Below are 21,463 nucleotides of genomic sequence, written 5' to 3'. Positions count from 1 at the left end.
TGCCACATAAACCATTGACAACATTTACAATGTTTGTTATTTCTATAATAGGCTCCTTGCAAGCCAGTTCACTAATGGTTTCCTCTGCCACATAAACCATTGACAACATTTACAATGTTTGTTATTTCTATAATAGGCTCCTTGCAAGCCAGTTCACTAATGGTTTCCTCTGCCACATAAACCATTGACAACATTTACAATGTTTGTTATTTCTATAATAGGCTCCTTGCAAGCCAGTTCACTAATGGTTTCCTCTGCCACATAAACCATTGACAACATTTACAAAGTTTGTTTGCCCCTCCCGGATATTGAATCAAAATTACAAGTAAACTGCTCACAAAAAGTAAGGAAACTTTTTTCAATCCAGTATATTTGTTATTATTTAATACTCTATTAGTATATGGTAAATATCATTGCAAAGCTGAACTGTTCCTCTTTAAGATGATACCACAATTGCAATGATTACATGTTGCTGGACTTGACCATGTTAATAAGATTGAGACAAAGTCACATATCAAATGTGCCAAAAATTTGCATTTTTGTGTTACTGTGTGAACAATCAAATTGACACTGTAATTCAAACAAGCAAGACAACTTACTGATCTTAATCCACTTTATTGAGACAATAAGTTTGGTATAGAGCAAGACAACTTACTGATCTTAATACACTTTATTGATACAAAAAGTTCAGTAACGAGTGGATGATCCGAAGGCGTTGATGACAGCCTGTCACCTTCTTCTCCATGCTGCATACAAGTCTTGTGATGCGCTGATGATGAGGGATGGCGTTCCATTCTTCATTAAGGAACCTGGTTAGGTCAGCCACAGTTGATGTGTTGGTGGTTCTGGCGCGGACAGCGAGGCCAAGCTGGTCCCACAGATGTTCCATGGGATTCAGGTCTGGACTGTTAGCGGGCCAATCAATCCGGTGCACCCCAACATTGTTCAGGTAGTCAGTCACCAGTCAGGCTCGATGGGGGCGAGTGTTGTCATCTTGAAAGATGGCATTTGGTCCAAGAGTCTGCAAGTATGGGACTGCATTCGGCTGTAGAATATCGTCAAGCAAATACCCATCAAGGTGTTTTTCATGAGATGGGGGGTTAATTGTGTCCGATGAGCTCACTGGTGCAAATCATTGTGTAAACCAATAATGGTTCTGAAAAGCTTGATCGGTTTGAATAATGAGCATTACCTATTGACCATTCACAGACAATGGTAATTTTGGCACATTTGATTTGTGACTTTGCCTCATTGTCATTCGTGTAGCCAAGTTCAGCAACATGTAATCGTTGCAAGTGTGGTATCATTTTAAAGAGGAACAGTTTAGCTTTGCATTGATATATACCATATACAAAGAGAGTATTAAATAATAACAAATATAATAGATTGAAAAAAGTTTCCTTACTTTTTGTGAGCAGTTTATTTAACCTTCAGTTCAAGGGTGTATGTACTTTTTGTAGGACAAAAAACACAATGTCCACAGATTTACACTAAACTTACACAGTTTGAAGATAATGATAGTAGAAAGCTTCCCTGAAAATATTACATGCTGAGGTGTTGTAGTTTTTGGGTATGAGTAAAACAATGTCATGAAAATAATTTTGGTCTCATGAGACCATGAGACCAAAATTATTTTAAGCATTTACAAATGTATTTTCATTACATTGTTATACTCATTTCTCAAAAACTACAGCACCTCAATAAGTAATATTTGAAGGGAAGCTTTCCACTATCATTATCTTCAAACCCTGTATGTTTAATGTAGATCTATAGACATTTTGAACAAGTACCCAAATCCTTTAAGATGGTGTAAAATGCCCCTACATGTCATTGATACCCCTTCATAATTTGAAGGGGTATCTAACAGTGAAATTTTTGTCAATATCCAAACATTTTCAATGACATCCAATTTCAGGGTACAGTTCTTAAAAAAATTATAGAATTTTTTAAAGTTTATTCCTGAATTTTGATGATATTGAATCAAAATAATATCTTATGATGTTACGTTTTGGCCCCTGGAAGAGTATTAATAAAATCATACACCATTTTAACAAGAGGTTAGAAGACTTTGATATGGACTCTATCTATTGGAAAATGAGAGCACCACAATTTGACCTTGGTGACCCTTTTTCAAGTTGATACTGTATGTCTCATTCTTTTCAGCCCGGAGCTTCAATTTGAAAACAACTGAAGTGCTTTTTAGGAAGGTAACTTCTGTTAAAATTATTTTATTTGGAGAAGATAATCAATTAATTAGGGAATAACAGTGTTCGTACCCGGTCTTCACTGCGTGGTAATGACCGGGTTGGTGGCTTGCGCTGTTAACGGACCAGAGGCGAGGTCCGTTAACGGCGCCAGCCACCAACCAAGGTCATTACCACGCAGTGAAGACCGGGTACGAACACTGTTATTCCCATTAATAAATACCTTTTTTAGCGAATTAAACGGCTACAATTGTCCAAATTTTGTGACTTTTCTCTCGGCAATACTTCCAGACATGTTCAGGGGCCATATTTGATGGTTCCCATCTCTTTCGTGCGTTAATCACATTACTGATCTTTGAGACCAGTGACTCTTTGAAATAATGATCTGTTCAGCGCCTTCACTGGGGTCAAAGGAGGCAAATGATTGGACGATAGCTGTTCCTTGTGCATTCAAACGCGCGCATGAGCTCGGTGTCAGTTTATACGCGCGCACATATTACATGCGCGCACTCAAAATTGATACATTTTCAGTACGCGTAAGTGCGCGAAGTTGCAATGAAACTAACAGGGATATAAATAAGCGTGCGATACAGTGCAAGCGCAAGGTTTACGCAATGTATGCTGATTTAGTGGCCACTTACTCGCTATTTTCCAAAGCCGGTCTTCATACCACCGTTAACACTCCCACACGTGACCAGGTTTTGACCAATCAGAGACTTGAAACCGTCCAAGGTATTTATTAATAAACGATATGAGTATAGAATACTCTTACACTGATGTATGAAATAGTGGGTGTTTTCTAAGCGAGTGGATAATTTATTGTAACTTTCTGAATTACAATACTATAATATGTACATTGCGTGTACTTTGCCATTAGTTACATGTAGTAATTGTGTTGCACTCAGTGGTGTTCTACATGTATGCTTCATACAAAGCTTTGCTTTGCTGCTTTGATTGATCAGATACATGTACATGTAAAACTGTCCTATAGAGATATTAGCGAGCTTTCGATTTTTGGCACGGAGCACACAGGACGGGAGAGAGCATAGCACAGTAATCTGTATTCTCACGCTTGAGTGCTCCCGTCCTAGATGTTGTGGACCGCATGGTGATATAGAATTGATTCAAGTCCCAGTCCCCATGAGGGTCCTTTTTATTTACAGTCTCATCGCCTAAACATTAGACAACGTTTGCGATGTTGGCATCTCCCAACCTAGCCCCCCCTGTGCCTGGCAATTCTCGGGACCACAATCGCTACATTTTGAAGTCGGATATGATTTGTTAGGATCTCTCGCACGAGAACGGGGCTTGAATCGAGTCTATCACAAGGCTCTCCCACCATACAACGTGTACAAACGACATCACTCCGTTGTCGTACAAACCGGATGTTGTTTCACCAAAATACATGTAGTGTTCCAAATCTCTACACGATGGATCCTACTTCAGTTTGGCGCATGCGTTGATCGATTTCCCTGCTCCCTTACACTGATTTCTATTCTGTACAATCAGTAATCCCTTATGGCGTATTTTTACCCCAGGAAAGATGAGGCCACTAAGCATTAATGTACGTGTTGTACATGTACCGTCTTTCTCACATGGGTGCAACCAACCAAGCGTGTCTAGAATACCCTCTATACACGTGTACTTGTGTTGCATCGACATGCAAACTCCATGCGCCAACATGTAGCGTCCTCCGTCTTTCGATTGGGACGGTAAGGCCATGGAGTTTTCCCTCCATAAGGCACACGTTGTTATTGTACCTCATCTTCCCTGGGGAAAAAAAAACACGCTTAGAATTTGTTGACCGTCCTGTGTCCCTACCGTGGTCTTTGGCAAGCACGCTAATGAAGCTAAAGACAGTACATGTAGCAATGTTCTGAGGTATTTTGGCTTGCATGTTATTATGTTTATGTAAAGGATATACGGCTGTTCATGTTTATTGATAACCATATTGTACATGTATGTGTGTTTTTATAATATATAGGATTTGAAATGGAAGAATCAAATGCAAACCTCATCCCTATCAATAGAAAATAGTCCAGAAGTAAGTGTTAACTCGTTTATTTATAACAATTTGTATGATCATTGGGCATAGCCGAAGGGGAATAGTGTTTGCCTTGTCCTTCCATGAGTATGTGTGGTGAGGTATGTATGTTATTCAAACCATGGATTTATAACAAAAGGGACAATAAGTAAAACAAAGGGGTCTACGATTGTCAGGACAAAGAGTTAAACAAAGGACGGTCCACCATTGAAGGACATTATAGACTTGTGTGTGTGGTGATCTTGAAAGACAGTGGTACCTGAGTGGTACTTGATCTTGAGTGCATAATGTCTTAGTCTAATAACTTCTATTAGGTAAAGATTTAACTCGCCAGCAGGATTTGTGTGAGGTTGTTTAGATCAATTGGGTATGTATAATGGCAAGCAATTTTAAACCCAGTTCTGCTGATGCAAATCCATGCTACTTTTTAAAATCAAATTTGCTATTTATTAGTCAAAATAACATGGACGCTACGTTGAGTTTAGTGTTCAGCAGTCGAGTGTTCTTGCAACGAAATGTAATTAAAGCTTTTCAGTACTTCAGCTATGAACTTAATGTATACATGTATATAAACATAAGTAAGGTCTCATACAATTTGTTAGTTGACAATATTGCTTTGTTTTAAAGGTACTGAGGAAGTATTGGCCGGGTGGCTGTTGTGGTTTCGATAAAGAAGGTTCTCCAGTATGGATAGATCCATTTGGCAAGTGTGATCTTAGAGGTAAGCACATCTTTTCAACTACCATTAATTCAGTGAATAGAGTTCTGCAAGGTTCTTTGATTGGGAGTATGTCATTCGGTTGTGGCAAAAAGACATGAGGATGTCATATTAAGCCATTCTGTTTGTGTTATTCTGATTTGAAAGTTTACAATGCAAAATTGTGTGACTGTATGCATCACTAAGTTACACAATAAATTTATCTTTCAACACATTTCTTTGGGTTTAAAATAAAAAGTAGAATTGTTTTTGCTCATGCAATGATCCTTTTTGTCAGTTTGTTGTTTCATAACTTCTGCAACAAAACGGCATCAAAAATGGTAACTTGATGGTATCTTGAAAGCAGACAAATTGAAAGAGCAATGTACAATCATTTTGACTGATTTGAATGAAATTATAGCTTTTTATGCAAATTTCATGCTTAGGGGGCCACTAAGTCAATGTTTAAATTGGCTTTTGGCTTTTTGGTCCCCCCCCCCCCCAAATTGGGCGGAGTGATTTAAAAGAATTAACTGAAAGTCAAAATTAAGTAGCGTACACTCAGTCTGCATTGGTACATTTATAACTGATCAAACCAGTTGCAATAAAAGAGATGGTAGGCATACATTTTATTTTTAGCTGATGGCTGATTTTCTGTGTTTTTTTTTCTTCTTTTCTGTTTTTGAGCTACAAGGGTGCATTAATGGAAGCCAGTGAAAGCCATGAAGCTCTAGGAAGGCATTGATCTAGATTTTGACTTCATTTTCAGACATTACTTCAGAGGGGATTTGGAAAAGTCATTATCTAAACATTTAAACTTTGGGTAGATGGGTAGGTCCAAATGGTTTAACGTTAATTATTCTGAACAACTCCTACAGAAAGCACTCACAATTCTGACGTGTACAAGGCTTAATGGAATTATGCCCAGAAACATCAGGAACTGTGGGTTTGGCTTCAAGAGTTTGATTTGTTGATTTGATTTTTTATTCAACAGGATTGTTATACTCAAGTAAGGCCAGTGATATCTTCAAGCATAACGTTGCCATTTTAGAAAGTCTCTATCAAAAGATGCAGCAGCAATCTCATAAGGTAATTTAGCATATCTGATTGGAATAGCTAGTCCAGAGTCCAGTCCCCAGTACAATCACACTAAAGCCCTTTTCACATGGCCAAAATACAGCCAGGGTCCCTTGCTACAAACTTTACGAGCGTGAATTGTTTATTTGTTATCACCGTGCGTGACTGATTTTCGAGCTTTCACACGGCAAAGTTAAAAAGCTATCCGCCCTTGTGCGCCATGAGAGTGAACACACCACTGGTAGCCCAATGCACAATTGATATCAGCCAAATGATTACAGTACCAGCGGAATCTTGACATATAATTGATGCGTCCACCAACCTTTTTCACACACACGGTCAGCCATTGTTTTATCGGTCGTACGTCGTATACAATGTGTGGGAAAATAAGTGAAAAAGGGTAACCAAATGAATCAGATTTATAATTGTAACTGCACTAGATAATTCTAGATGATGTTTCTTCTGTAAATACTGTCTCAAAAAAATGGTGTATTGGCTTGCTGGTGCTTGATGTCAGGACAAGAAATTGAAGAACAAAGTCATGGGGATATCTTTATGATGAAATTGTAATCCTGATCAACTTGACGGGAAAAGATAGCACACACTAGCGTGGCTGTATGGGCAACTTCACCTAGGACGTCATTCAACAAACAAGGGTTCCTTTCACACGATGATGTAGCCCACGTTCTTGGTCAAAACTTCCACTAGTGTAAGATTTTGTAGTAGGTCCGGACCTTCGACAAAATGTAGCAATGTTGGACAAGAGTTGACAAGGAACCCTTGACACTCCAACAGTTATTGTCCTTTCACATGAGGTGAATTTTGTAAAATGTTACAACCATGCTACAACTTAGCAAGGGACCCTTGCAAAATTGCTCTCGTGTGAAAGGGGCTGTAAACTAGCTTTCATAAATTTCTCTGACAGTTTCGCTGTTCCTATTGGTGGAGAGCGTATCACATTGGGGTGTTTTTAAACACGGTTGATAATGACCAGCTGGAGCTGTTTAAAACCGGTTGTTTTGAGATATGTACAACAATGCATATTCAAAAACTGTCTCAGTCATAAAAATGCAACGCACATATACATGTAGAGCTCAAGGACGTCAGTAAATGATAAGTTTGACAGAGTTTCATACATTGTTATGCCTTGTTAACCCTTTCAACTCAACCTCTACGTAATCTCGGTCACCAGTAGCCGAGAAAAACAATGGGAAAAAAAAACATTTTCCACTCAATAAATACTGCCCTTTGTTGGCCAAGCTTGGCATCATTCGATAGCTGAATACACAAGCTTCCCAGTGGTAGTATGGTACCCTGTGTGCTACCTTCAGAACTTTATATACATGTACAAAGCGAAGAAGAAACCTGACTATTGCTTTTTCCAACGTGTGCCTGTGTGTTGTGTACGTTGTATACGGAAGTACATGTTGTACACGTTGTACGGTGACTTTCGTGCAAACTCTGCTCTTTATCTCATACAAAATGCTACATTTAAGCTTCAAAATGCCCCGAAAAAGCCAAGAAAGATATCAAAATGTTGTTCAACATTCCAGGAGACATTTTAGAGAAGAGTAAGTCTTGGGATTGGGGGGTTTTGTAGATGAAAACAGCGATCTTGACGAGGAAGAAATGTTGAACGAAGGCATTGATCCGACCATAGACTGCTGATATGTACATGTACATGTACATGTATAAGTGATATTCTGGGAGGTAAAATTAATATTTCATCTTTACATGTTTACCTCTATAGAAATATCAGATGATGTAGATTTCAAAAACAGCACTCAAAATATTTTTGAACATCTGGAAATTACCAAATTTTCATAAAATATGAAAACATTGGAATTTCAAAATAAAAATATGAATTACATAATGACCATAATTTTTTGTCAAAAGCCTGTTGGGGGTACAAAATATTTTTATAATATAGCTCTATATGTAAGCTTTAAAATGATGCATAATGTTAACATGTTTCCAAGAAGTAAACCAGTCATTTTAATAAATAACCTGAGCACATGCAAATTTATTAAAAATGGGGTCGAGTTGAAAAGGTTAACCAAAAAGGCATTTATGAATGGGAGTAAAAGAGTAGTGAAACTGCTGTTCAAAACCTTGTAGGGTAGTGGTCGTGCGAAAAAGGCCGAACCTAAGGCACCTTGCAAATTGGCACCTTGCAAACTTGGCACCTTGCAAACTTGGCACCTTGCAAACTCGGCACCTTGCAAACTCGGCACTTTGCAAAATTGGCACCTTGCAAACTCAGCACCGTGCAAACTCGGCAGATTGCAAACTCGGCACCTTGCAAACTCGGCACCTTGCAAACTCGGCACCTTACAAACTTGGCACTTGGCAAACTCGGCACCTTACAAATCTGGCACTTGGCAAACTCGGCACCTTACAAACTTGGCACTTGGCAAACTCGGCACCCTACTACATGAAAAGGTCAAAAATAGGATTCACAATAGATAGAATAGATAGATAGATTTATTTATTGTCCACGATAAAAAACATAGAAAAACTATGTGATCATTAAAACGATAGAGGAAAAAGTATACAGATATATAGACAATCAATCACAACAGAAAACCAGTAAAAATTTGCCTCTGAACTAAGTGGATCTGTTACATTGTTGGACTGTGATCGAAAAAAGTGTGCTTTACACTTTATTGTTGAGTGGTTAATTTATTTGGTAAGGTTTTGTGAGATCATGGCCCAATTTTATGGTGCAGCCCACCTGCCATCTCCGCTTACCATCACCATTCTCCGCTTACATGTACATGCAAGCGCTGAATTTCTGCACTAGCCTTGTAAGCGTAGAATGCTTACATGTAGTAGCGTTTAGAAGCGAAAATTCACTGCTAACCTCTGAAATACGCTTGACGTAACCACAGAGTTCTCTGCTTGCCTAAGTGCTGATTGCTTGCTTACAGTAAGCAGAGTCATGAAATTGGTCTCGGGTCTCATGCTTGCTGATCCAGAAAATGTAGCACTTGCCAATATGTAGACAGTGTGTAATTGCAGTAATTGTATAATGCAGGTTAACCTGATTTGCTTTGCATGTATTACCATCATGATGCAGTTGGAATCACATGTAGAAGGAATTATATACATTGCTGATATGGAGGGCTTTGGATTGCACCATCTTTGGAAACCAGGAGTTGATGTAGTCAACAGGGTTAGTTCTACATTTCTTTCTTTCATAATCTATTAAATGTCTTTTTTATAATATAGTGAAAATCTATACCTAGAAATACTCTAGTCATCGATTTCTTAACTTAGGATTAATCTTAGGACGTAAGATGAGTTCAGTTCCAGATCCGTAGACGTTAGGACGCATTGAACCCGTCCTAAGTAAGCACAGGTTACTCATCCTAACTCGAGATACTTTACATAAAGTAGCAAATGTAAATAATGCAATAAAGAAAATTAATGATCCCAATTAACAAAGTTGTAGTAAGAGTAAAAACACTGCACCATGTTAAGGGGGACACTAACACTTTCTATAGTTCAAATCTTTCAGTTACACAACCCTGCATTAATCGCTTGAGAAAGTTAAAGCTAAGAACTTGGCCATTTGGTTTGTAATCGATGGGTCTTTAATTTCATGATCATACTTAAACACCTTAGTCAACTCGATAGTAATTAAGTTTACTTTTTAAAACTCCATCAGGAGTGCTACTTTTTTTCTTTGTTTCCCTCCTATTTGTATGTTTGCTTTACCATCCTTATTTTCTGCATTTTCACTTGTGAAATTAATAAATGATTTGTTTTAAATGAGCAGTGGTCAGACATGTCAGAGCACTACGTGTTTGTGAATGATGAACAAGATGATTTAAGATTAGCTATTAGTCTACATTTATCTCCATTATATGCAAATCTTCAAAGTTAACGGCTACTTAATATATTAAAATAGAAGGTATTACAAGCTCCAAATGACCTCCATTTTTACTGCATGACTGAATCAGGCAAATTAAAAATAAATACCAGTTGATTGTCCCTGCCCGCATCCTTTTTTTTTCGGGGCAGCATCCTTTTTGTTACTATTCTTTGTTATAAAAAAACAAAAAACGGGATGGTCCCATACAAGTGTAACCCACCGAAATTGGGATAAAAACTTTTTCACACAATCGCACATGCGATCAAAAATTGCATCTTCCATTACGCGTGTTCACCCAGCAAAATAAATCCCCAAAATACAATGTTTGTTGTATTGTTTGTTGCATGCCAACTATGAAGACTAGAGGCCTGTACATTGAAAAGGGATTTTGATTGTATCGCTTGATATACTGTTTACTGCGTGGCTATGTACATTGTTTTGTGCTTGATTGCAAGCCGGTCAGCGTTTCGCAATACCTTTGAATAAGGGAATCAATGTGTGGTGAAGAGGTTTTCAACTAGTGGTTTAATCCCAACGAGGCCTGGTTCTTGATAATTTTACCGAGACGAAGTCGAGGTAAATTATCAAGAACCTGGCCTCGGCAGGTTTAAACCACTAGTTGAAAACCGATTCAACACATTTTGATTCCCATTCATAAATACCTTTTCGGTCAAAAAACATAAACACTTCTTAGTCAAAGGTAAAATAAATGCAAACATTATAATTTTTCAAAGATTTCTTTCAACACAACACCCCTCCAGCTATGAAATAGCCCAGTCAAGGCCCTCGGGTAAACAACTCCTTATAAGGGAATGCTGTGCGCGTCACGCGTATCGCGTGATGTGGCACAACTGTCTCGGCCATTGCTCTCGACCAATAGGAATGAAGAAACTGTCTTATAAGTACAGGTGCAAACTCGCGTGCCACGCCCATGTTTCAACACTTTTTACTGGTCATAAACAAAGGTTTATACACACCCACGTGACGCGCTCTCCACCAATAGGAATAGCGAAACTGTCTGAGGTATTTATGAATGAATCTTTTTTATGAATAATCGCTTTTAAAGGCAGTGGACACTATTGGTAATTGTCAAAGACTAGTCTTCACAGTTAGTGTATCTCGACATATGCATAAAATAACAAACCTGTGAAAATTTGAGCTTAATTGGTCGTCGAATTTGCGAGATAATAATGAAAGAAAAAAACACCATTGGGTCATTCCGTGTCAATTCAACACGCTTTTGGACCTGACCCTCACGGGTTTAAATGTGCTGATTGGACGTCCTGAGAAATGCCCAAATCCCAAATTTTATGCAATTCGGATAATTATTTTGGGAGATACGGCTTAACGAACTTTTGACTAATTAGCATGACCTGCTATGTTTGGACAATCATATCTCCAAAGTAAAACACCTACCGAGATAATATTTACATCATTTTGAAGCTCTTGACATGGCCCACATTTGATAACATAAAATCAAAAAATGTCCATGCACCACCGAAAAAATACGCAAAAATTTGACCTTTGACCTTGATTTGCGAAAATGCGTATTTTTCAAAATGCGTAAACAAAAAAATTATTGCAAGTTTAAGATGTAAGCAACAATATTCTGAAAAATTGTGATGGGCACTCTTACAGTTTTTTTGTTATGATTTTTGAACATTGGCTATCAAGGCCAAAACCATAAAAACGCATTGTACATACATGTACATGTACATGTACATGTACAGTATAATGTGTACATGATACATGTACATTAGAAATTCAAAGACAATCAATCATTCACATTTTGATGTATAGTACAAACACAAACTGAATGCATTCCACTAGGTCCAGCAAGGATGCACTGCTTCAGCCCAAGTTCAGCAAATTTTCAGCAAAACTTTGAGGAGGATTGTTTCCTTGAAAAGTTCAAACACTTCTTTCAGATACAAAGAACAAGATGTTTCTGGAGATGTTTCTTCTCACCATCAACAGTAACCGATACAAAGTCTTTCATCCCTGGCATGTGTCTGCTGACGGACTCGAACAAGTAAAAGTCTCTCACAGTTTGCACCATTTTTAATGAAAGAGCTTTCCAGCCTTAGGATTTGGAATGGAAAGCATTCCCTGCTAATTCACCAGTTTCTTTGCTTTTCTTGGCATGTAGTTTGATGCTCCAAATTCATCTTCTATTCTTTTGATACTCCAACTCACTGGTAAGACGGTCAAGACTTGAACTTTTTCACTTTTCTTGGTCAAGGAATGAAACTTTTGTTTCAACTGAGTTACATGTATCAACTCACTTTCATCATCACCGAACCGTTTTCCTGTAGCAGTTTCCAGTTTCTGCTTAATTGTTGTCTCTATTCTCTTAACTTTGTTTACCATGTAACTTCCATGAGCTTTCTTCTTACTTATGATAGGAGATACACCAATAATTGTCATAGCCTCATTGATAATGTTAATGTCGGTATTTGGCTGCACAAAAACATCCTGTTGTGCAGATGACATTGATGGTCCCTGAACTTCTGGATCATTGCTAGAACTTTCAGTTTTTGAGAGTATTTTCTCAGGCGACAGTTCAGATATCTTCTTGCGACAGCCGGTGCATAAACTGTGTGCTCGAGTGAAATAAAGACTTGGATGCTCCAGTATAAACCTTTATGATACCTGCTTTAAGCCTGCTCTTTTTCTTGCTGTGTGATTTAAATGGGTCACAACACATTTTTCTCTATAATCATCCTCCAGGGAATTGACTTTTAAAGCACTAAATGTGAATACTATGTACACTGTACATTGTATAACATGTATACATTATGTATACAGTGTCTCCTATATTAAATTAAGGGGATGAAATAAATTAGCTCATTAAGTCATGTCATGAAATAGACTTTTGGACTCCATATTATTACCAGGGTGACATGGTTTTTAATGTGCGTGTACACACTACCACACAATACTCTGAACACTGTTCATTGTGTATGTTGTACAATGCGTTTTTATGGTTTTGGCCTTGATAGCCAATGTTCAAAAATTCATAGCAAAAAAACTGTAAGAGTGCCCATCACAATTTTTCAGAATATTGTTGCTTACTTCTTAAACTTGCATTAAAAAAATAAATTACACATTTTGAAAAATACGCATTTTCGCAAATGAAGGTCAAAGGTCAAATTTTTGCGTATTTTTTCGGTGGTGCGTGGAAATCTTTTGATTTTATTTTATCAAATGTGGACCATGTCAAGAGCTTCAAAATGATGTAAATATTATCTCGGTAGGTGTTTTACTTTTGGAGATATGATTGTCCAAACATAGCAGGTCATGCTAATTAGTCAAAAGTTCGTTAAGCCGTATCTCCCAAAATAATGATCCGAATTACATAAAATTTAGGATTTGGGCATTTCTCAGGGAGTCCAATCAGCACACCGAATTTCATTTAAATCCGTGAGGGTCAGGTCCAAAAGCGTGTTGAATTGACACGGAATGACCCCATTGTCACACAAAGTTGTGTGCTTTCTGATGCATGATTTTGAGACCTCAAATTCTAAACTTGAGGTCTCGAAATCAAATTCGTGGAAAATTACTTCTCACAATGTTTTATACCATCCATCTCTCCCCATTACTTGTAAACAAGAAAGGTTTTATGCTGATAAATGTTTTGAGTAATTACCAATAGTGTCCACTGCCTTTAACCCGGGTCCTCATGCAACAAATAGATATAACATAACATAAAAATTTTAAACAAAAATATAAAAGCCTGCATCCTCCTCCTTTAAAAAAAATCAAAACGATCAACTGGTGTTTGTATTTTATTTATTTGGCCTTGGAAATCTCCTTTAAATATGTGAAATTGAATTCCAATTGTTCATCAGTAAAATATTTTATGAGTTTGTCATTTTAAAGACCTCTTCCACAAGGTAATGAGATTGCATGTACGTCACACAATCTACTGATAAAGTAATACTCTTTTGTTATTGAATTTGTATTGTAGAATGTAGCCTTATTCGAGCAGCATTATCCAGAGACATTGAAGAAGATTTTTGTCATCAACGCACCAACGATTTTCCCCATTGCATATTCTCTTGTGAAGCCATTCCTTCAAGAAAACACAAGAAAGAAGATCAGTGTTTTAGGAAGTAAGTTTAGTGGATAAAGACTTATTTTATCAGAGGAAAGCTGATATAATTTCTGATAGATTACTTGCTTGAAATAGACTCTTCCAATTGGATGTTTCAATCAACTTACAAGTACTACATGTAGTACTGGGCTAGCACCCAATTAACTTTTGTGGCATGTTCATGACCATTGGTTAAGAGTGCCGTACTCAAGCTCTGGTGACCAGCATAGTGTGGGTTTGAGTCTCTGCAGTGGCGCTTGTGTCCTAAATACTTTGCCATGATTACTTTGTCCTTCAGATGGGACCTTAATCTGTAGGTCTCGGGTACTGGAACCAAGAACACTTATATGTACAATGGAAGAGTAGGGGTTGACACTGGTGTTTCTGGGTCGCATAACACGCACAGATTTCCTCAGGCTTGTGAGCTACCGTGAACTACTTACGAGGCATCCTTGGTGCCAGAAGTGTATACCAATAAACTACATGTTCATGAAAAAACCAACAAAAAAGCCCTGTAGCAACAAATGAACTAGCCCTGTTGCAACCAGGGCTAGTTCATTGGTTTCCACATGGCTAGTTCATTGTTTGCTACAGGGCTAGTTCATTGGTTGCTACAAGGCTAGTTCATTGGTTGCTACAGGGCTAGTTCATTGGTTGCTACAGGGCTAGTTCATTGGTTGCTACAAGGCTAGTTCATTGGTTGCTACTTTGCTAGTTCATTGGTTGCTACTTTGCTAGTTCATTGTTTGCTACAGGGCTAGTTCATTGGTTGCTACAAGGCTAGTTCATTGGTTGCTACTTGGCTAGTTCATTGGTTGCTACTTGGCTAGTTCATTGTTTGCTACAGGGCTAGTTCATTGTTTGCTACAGGGCTAGTTCATTGGTTGCTACTTGGCTAGTTCATTGTTTGCTAGTTCATTGGTTGCTACAAGGCTAGTTCATTGGTTGCTACTTGACTAGTTCATTGTTTGCTACAGGTCTAGTTCATTGGTTGCTACAAGGCTAGTTCATTGTTTGCTACAGGGCTAGTTCATTGTTTGCTACAGGGCTAGTTCATTGGTTGCTACAAGGCTAGTTCATTATTTGCTACAGGGCTAGTTCATTGTTTGCTACAGGGCTAGTTCATTGGTTGCTACAAGGCTAGTTCATTGGTTGCTATAAGGCTAGTTCATTGGTTGCTACTTGGCTAGTTCATTGGTTGCTACAAGGCTAGTTCATTGGTTGCTACGAGGCTAGTTCATTGGTTGCTTCTTGGCTAGTTCATTGGTTGCTACATTTGCACAAGGCTAGTTCATTGGTTGCTACTTGACTACATGTAGTTCATTGGTTGCTACGGGGCTAGTTCATTGGTTGATACGGGGCTAGTTCATTGGTTGCTACAGGGCTAGTTCATTGGTTGCTACAGGGCTAGTTCATTGGTTGCTACAGGGCTAGTTCATTGGTTGCTACAGGGCTAGTTCATTGTTTGCTACAGGGCTAGTTCATTGTTTGCTCTGAGATGGGTTTTTTTCATGAACTGATATTAAGAATTGTGCATATCAAGAAAAGTATGAGGATCTGAAAAAAAGTTTTCATTTACACTCCACGATTTCCACTTCTAATGACATACCGTAATTTTCGGATTATAAATTGCGGTTTATACGTTGATTTTGAAATTTTTTTGAATTCCTGCGGTTTATTCTCCAGGCAGCTTGTAGGCTGACGTATAAATATTTAAGAGAAAAAACGGAATTTTTTAAAAGAAAAAACGTTTGTAAAATATTCTAAATAATGTTTTTTTTTCTTAAACGAGAACAAAAACCTGCCTGTGTGATGACAAAATCCTGTTGAAAATCCCACCACAATTGTATTCCATGTTTCCTTGTAAAACGTTTATCAACAACCGCCCTCAGCTCCCCCTCTCAGCGAAACTCGGGTTAGACTAGACTGGTGCCCCCAACATCGGTTGTGCAATCTTGCGATTGAGCAGCGCAATTAACAGATTGCTAGCTTTACGAACTTGCATGTGTGTACATGTGCTTAATGTGCACGCTGCAGGATACATTACTCCACACACACGCTACGTCCGTCCGTCCGTCATTGCAATATCTGTTGTGGATGCTGGTTGTGGGTCTACAATAAAAGTGAGGGAGAAACACCGGCACACCACTTTTCTTTAATTCCCTTATTGATGAAAGACCCATTTCAACCTTATTTCCCGTCTACTCCGATGTTTGATAAAAGTGAATCCCCTGTCCTCGTGATTACGCAAACAATAAGGTAGCGCATTTTGTTTCATTTCTACCGCTATACGATAAAAGTGAGGGAAAAACTTTAGCCGTTGCTATGTTACTATATACATTGTAAACAGAAACAACAGTCATAGGCAATACTCTCTTTTGTGTTGTGGTAGCCCTGAAAAGGACTGTTTGGTTTTGGTTTTGTCTAATTTCTATTTAAACAAAACGGAAGGCAAAGGATTCCTTGGATATAAATCTTTGCACTGTTTCTTTATCACTGCTTCTGCAGACGAATCCTATGTTGAAACGTTGGTCCACGCACTGTCTGAAGTTAATTTGTATTGCAACACAAACTCACTAACCTACAAATAAAGTAGGATTTAACTTTGTCAATTTTTTTAATTGTTATTTGATTGTTTTCAGTATCACAATAATAAACGTATTTTCAGTTGTAACTTTCATCATAACACAAATAATAATGTGGTCCCGCAAAGGGGGTGCTGCCAGCTTACAAAAAGAATGCTATCCTATAATAGATCATTTCAATTACGATCAATAGTGTACACTTCAATACATTTCCACTTTAATTACGACTCAACTCCCACATTGTGGCAACTATACAAGACTGATTGATGTGCCGCCCGCCTGTCGCTGCACATCGCCACAAAGAGGACCGACAACAAGCACGGCCACTTTGTGTGTATGCATGTTGTGATTGGCCGTTTGATGATTTGCCGTTGATGATTGGCCGGTAATAGTTTCATTCATAAAATCTTGGCTAGACTTCGGACGGGTCGAGTAGAGCGGCTGCCCATTGTACAACAAATAGCTTGAACGTCTGACTCACACTTCGAGGCTCGGGGCCCAGTCTAATCAAACGTGAACAACTTTTGTCAACAGAGGGCGATGCGATGCAGGGCAAAGTTCAACTATTTCTCGGTGTGCGTTGTCGACTGATCTTTGATTCACAGAGATTTTGTTGCCAAAGAAGTTCACAAAACATGGTCAACACAACCGATCATCAAATCGCAAATTCTTGAAAAGGGTTGTTGATGGAAAAAAAGTATAATTCAGGACTGATAGTGTGAGATAAAAAATCACCCGTACGCGGCAGGTTTGAGGTTAGTTTTTCATGTTTTTTTTTGTGTTGGTCGCGGTTTATATGTCGCGCGGCATTTATGCCGACACCTAAATATTTTTGTTTCATATTTTGGGGAAGTGCGGTTTATACGCCGTGTGGTTTATAATCCAAAAATTAAGGTAATGGTCAAAATGGCTTGCTTGGTCACACTTAATAAATTCACAAAAATATTTCCCTTCACAATGACAAACACTGTGACTATAATGTAAAGACACAGTCCCCACCCATACAACATGTTAACAATATTTGTACACCTGCATGGTTTTCAAGTCAACAGTCATAAATTGTCACTGAATTGGAAAGCACCATCATTAATTTACTGTCCACCCATTATGTGATGACTCAAATTAGTCACAGGGCGTATATAGAAGTATTTGACTACGGTAATTTAGTTTTGAGTTTTATGTGCATGGTTTCTGCACAAACTTTGCTTGATTGTATCCCATTATGCAAAGTTTGAAATGTGACTCCCATACAGAAGTACATGTACTTGACAGTTAAGTGGATTGTCTGAGGCTAATTTGAAATATCTCTGTATTTACAGGTAATTGGAAAGAAACACTCTTAAAGCACATAGATGCTAATGAATTACCATTACATTGGGGAGGAGAAGCAAGAGGTCAAGCTGGAGATCCAAACTGTACTCATCAAGTAAGACCTAATTAAGAAACTTTACTTAGTGTTTCAGTGGTTACTGATACTTGTAACTAATTTTAGAAACTCAAAGAATAAGTACAAGGCAGACACAAATATAAACAATTACAAAGAAAGCTCAATTAGCATTTATGTTTACATTATGTAATGTATTACATGTACATGTACTCCATTACAAAATAAACTTTATCTCACAAAAACAATTGGAGTAAGACAATTACAAAGAACTGTGCTAACAGTCTATTGAACTGACTACTAGTCCTTGGAACAGGGCTCACTCCAGAGTAGTACTTGCGTTAGGCATAGAGGAAGGGTAGAACAGGCACAGGGGATATTTGCTCCACCCATTGGTCCAATACACGGTTGGAGGGCTGGATCAGACCCACTGGTATACTGCACTAGATGGCCATCAACTCCAAGAGGAACAAGCAAAGTGTTAATTCACTGCCTGTGGTGGTCAATCTAGAACCAGATGTTTTAAACCGTCAAAGGAAACAGTGCAAACTTAGGGCTGTCACTGCAATGGTGGGTGCACATACACTTTGAGCTTGTTGAATAAAATATCCAATGAGTAATAGCAGTACTGAATGGGGTAAGGCCAGCTGGACTGCTTCAAAATTGACATGGTGTGCACTACGAACATTTTGTACATGTACCAAGTGGTGCTCGATATAGATGTTTAAACAAAAATAAAGAAACACCTGTAAAATAAAACATATGTAGCACTATACTTAGTTTACGTTATGCCTTGTATCTCTTCAATTTCCAGGTCATGTTAGGAGGTAAAGTTCCTGAGAGTTATTACATCAAAGAAAGACATTTATCCAGTCAAGAGGTTTTAAAGTATGAACTATCCAGAGGAAGTAGTTTGGAACTGAAGTATGATGTTCATCAACCAGGGAGTGTTCTAAGGTTATTATCAGTTGGTATTGATTGACAAGAATGAATGACTGTAGGCATGTTTGAATAGTCATGCTTGTTACTATATGTTGGAGATAAGTTTGACATAGGTTGAAAGCATGTTACTCATAGGTTAAAAATATGTTTTGGGTACGCTTGACTTTATCTGAACGTTTGACGACTTACGACTAATTTACAAGTAAAGTGTGTGAAAGATCGTTTTACTTACCTACAACTTATGTTGAACTTATGAGACATTCTGGCATACGTAGAGAATGTACATGTATGTGCATGCACAAAATGTCTGGATGACCTCACCTAACGTAAGACATATACCAGCGTGTTTCGGCACGCTTTTAACTTATACAAAACTTACCCATAACTTATTCGACATACGCCAGTTTTTTTGGCAAAATGTTCAAACGTCGGCATAAACTGGGTAAAAACGCCAAGGTGAGACAGCACATTTAGCAAGAAAAATGTGCATCCAGCCAAGGACTTGCATTGTTACATCATTAATTTTCTTACAGTAAGCATTGGAAGGTAAGCACACCTTTTTTGTGCTTACGATTAGCAGCCCTCTGAAATGGAAACACTGAATTAGCTTTTAAGCAGCTCTATGAAAGTAGGCCCTGGACAGGCTTAGCTATGCCGAATTGAGTGTTACTGCATTGTTTGACATTGATGTTACACGTACATGTTCATGCAGAGTCTGTAGTTTGTGCTGCATCAATAATAATAATAATAATGTAATATCAAAGTCTTATATATCGCACATATCTACCAAACAAGGTACTCAAGGCGCTTAGTATATACAAACTTACAGAAAGATAGGTTATTACAGTGATGAATTCTGAGGCCCAACTATGTAGCACTTATACGTGTAAGGGTTTACAAGGTGCTGTGGCGCAGACAGCAGCTACAGCCAGGAACACAGGGGCGAACCCCTTCTCTTTTCGATAAGTGCACTGGGTTCTTTACATGCATTACACAACACATGGGACCAATGTCTTTACATCCCATCCAAAGGACGAAGCAATGGTTAAGTGTCTTGCTTAAGGACACAAGTGTCACGGCCTGATCAGAAACACCAGAGTTTGAATTCGGTGCTCTTAACCGCTCGGCTGCGAAACTTCCACAATCACTTTTACTCTGAAATGTACTCAGCTCAACATGAAGAGAAGCAGTGATGTTATTTATGACCAGATTTTCAGCCTTCAATCTGATGACTCGGCCACTAAAACTTGAATTCAATGCACTAGTCCATCACAAATAAACTTCACCTGGCTCTTGCAAATTAATAACATATGTTTTAACTCATTACAATTGACATTCTAAAGTTGTTTTTTTTCCTCAAAGCAGTAGTGTATTTTTATTTTATTTTTTATTATTGTTGATAAATTTCATGAACAATCTATCAGGTGGATTCCAGTTTACAATGAACAAGAATGACAAATCTGGTTTATTAGTCACCTTTGTGACTTGATGGTGGAAACTAGTTTTAGTAGTAAATCTTTAATTGTCAACTTGCATAAGACATTGAAATTCAACTCATTGTATGATCTGTGTAATGTCAACAACAATGAACTGTTTAAATCTTGTTGTGTGATTTCTCTCTATAGATATGAGTTTCATACCAAGAAAAATGATATAGCATTTGGAGTGCAGAGAATTGCAGAGGATGGTGGTAGAGTTGATGTATTACCAATACAACGCTATAATTGTCATATGGTGTGGGAGGATGGAGAGATAAGCTTGCAGTTACCTGGACAATGTAAGAAGTTACAGCAATCTCATTATTAAAGGCACACGTTGCCTTGGATCGGTCGAGTTGGTCTTTGAAAAGCGTTTTGTAACAAGAAAGTTTTGAGAAAGAAGTAATTTTTCACGAATTTAATTTTGAATTTGAATTTGAGGTCTTGAAATCAAGCATCGAAAAGCACATAATTTTGTGTGACAAGGGTGTTTTTTCTTTCATTATTATCTTGCAACTTGGACGACACTACCAATTGAGCTCAAATTTCCACAGGTTTGTTATTTTATGCATATGATGGGATACACCAAGTGAGAAGACTGGTCTTTGACAATTTCCAATAGTGTCCAGTGTCTCAATCAACAAGTTATTTTATAATTGATGAACTTTTGCCATGACTAAACTGTTGGTGCCTTTTTGTTTTGTAGATATAGTGATATTTGATAACAGTTACAGCTGGACCAAGAGCAAGAAGATGATGTATTGGGTGGAGCTTTTAGAACCTGCTGACGAGGACCCAGATAAAGAACCCAAATTCCAGGAAGCTGTCAGTGATAGTCTGCAGGATATGGACATCTTTGAATGACCCTCTAAAAAAACATCCCAGGCCTGGATCTAGTATTACACTCTTGCCATAGGAAATTCAAATCAAATCAAATCTATAGCTTGTTAGTGATTTGAAATATCAAACCAGATATAAAGTTCCTAATTGGTTATGTATAAATGCATACAAAATGATTGACCAATGAACCTGGTGTCGATTTCACCAAACTCTTCCTAACTTAGGATTAATCTTAGGAC

At 38.0% G+C, this 21,463-nt stretch overlaps 1 protein-coding gene across 3 annotated transcripts in view; it reads left to right on the top strand.

The window, feature by feature from the left end:
• Nucleotides 1-21,463, top strand: part of LOC117290051 (SEC14-like protein 2) — a 39,708-nt gene extending 18,245 nt beyond the window's left edge. For 2 of the 3 annotated variants that reach the window (XM_033771295.1, XM_033771293.1), the window contains exons 5-14: nucleotides 2,164-2,207; nucleotides 4,189-4,248; nucleotides 4,876-4,969; nucleotides 5,940-6,034; nucleotides 9,102-9,197; nucleotides 13,870-14,014; nucleotides 17,900-18,006; nucleotides 18,779-18,921; nucleotides 20,532-20,683; nucleotides 21,091-21,463. In XM_033771295.1, coding sequence (XP_033627186.1) covers nucleotides 2,164-2,207; nucleotides 4,189-4,248; nucleotides 4,876-4,969; nucleotides 5,940-6,034; nucleotides 9,102-9,197; nucleotides 13,870-14,014; nucleotides 17,900-18,006; nucleotides 18,779-18,921; nucleotides 20,532-20,683; nucleotides 21,091-21,248 — 1,094 coding nt within the window. In that variant the 3' untranslated portion in view covers nucleotides 21,249-21,463. The remainder of the gene's footprint in view (nucleotides 1-2,163; nucleotides 2,208-4,188; nucleotides 4,249-4,875; nucleotides 4,970-5,939; nucleotides 6,035-9,101; nucleotides 9,198-13,869; nucleotides 14,015-17,899; nucleotides 18,007-18,778; nucleotides 18,922-20,531; nucleotides 20,684-21,090) is intronic. The other variant, XM_033771296.1, reaches the window with a different exon arrangement.

The sequence above is a fragment of the Asterias rubens genome, chromosome 5 (genome assembly GCF_902459465.1).
Source record: "Asterias rubens chromosome 5, eAstRub1.3, whole genome shotgun sequence".
In the NCBI taxonomy this organism is placed as follows: domain Eukaryota; kingdom Metazoa; phylum Echinodermata; class Asteroidea; order Forcipulatida; family Asteriidae; genus Asterias; species Asterias rubens.
The sequence above is the reverse complement of the archived record's forward strand: the minus strand, read 5'-3'. Positions and strand labels throughout refer to the sequence as shown.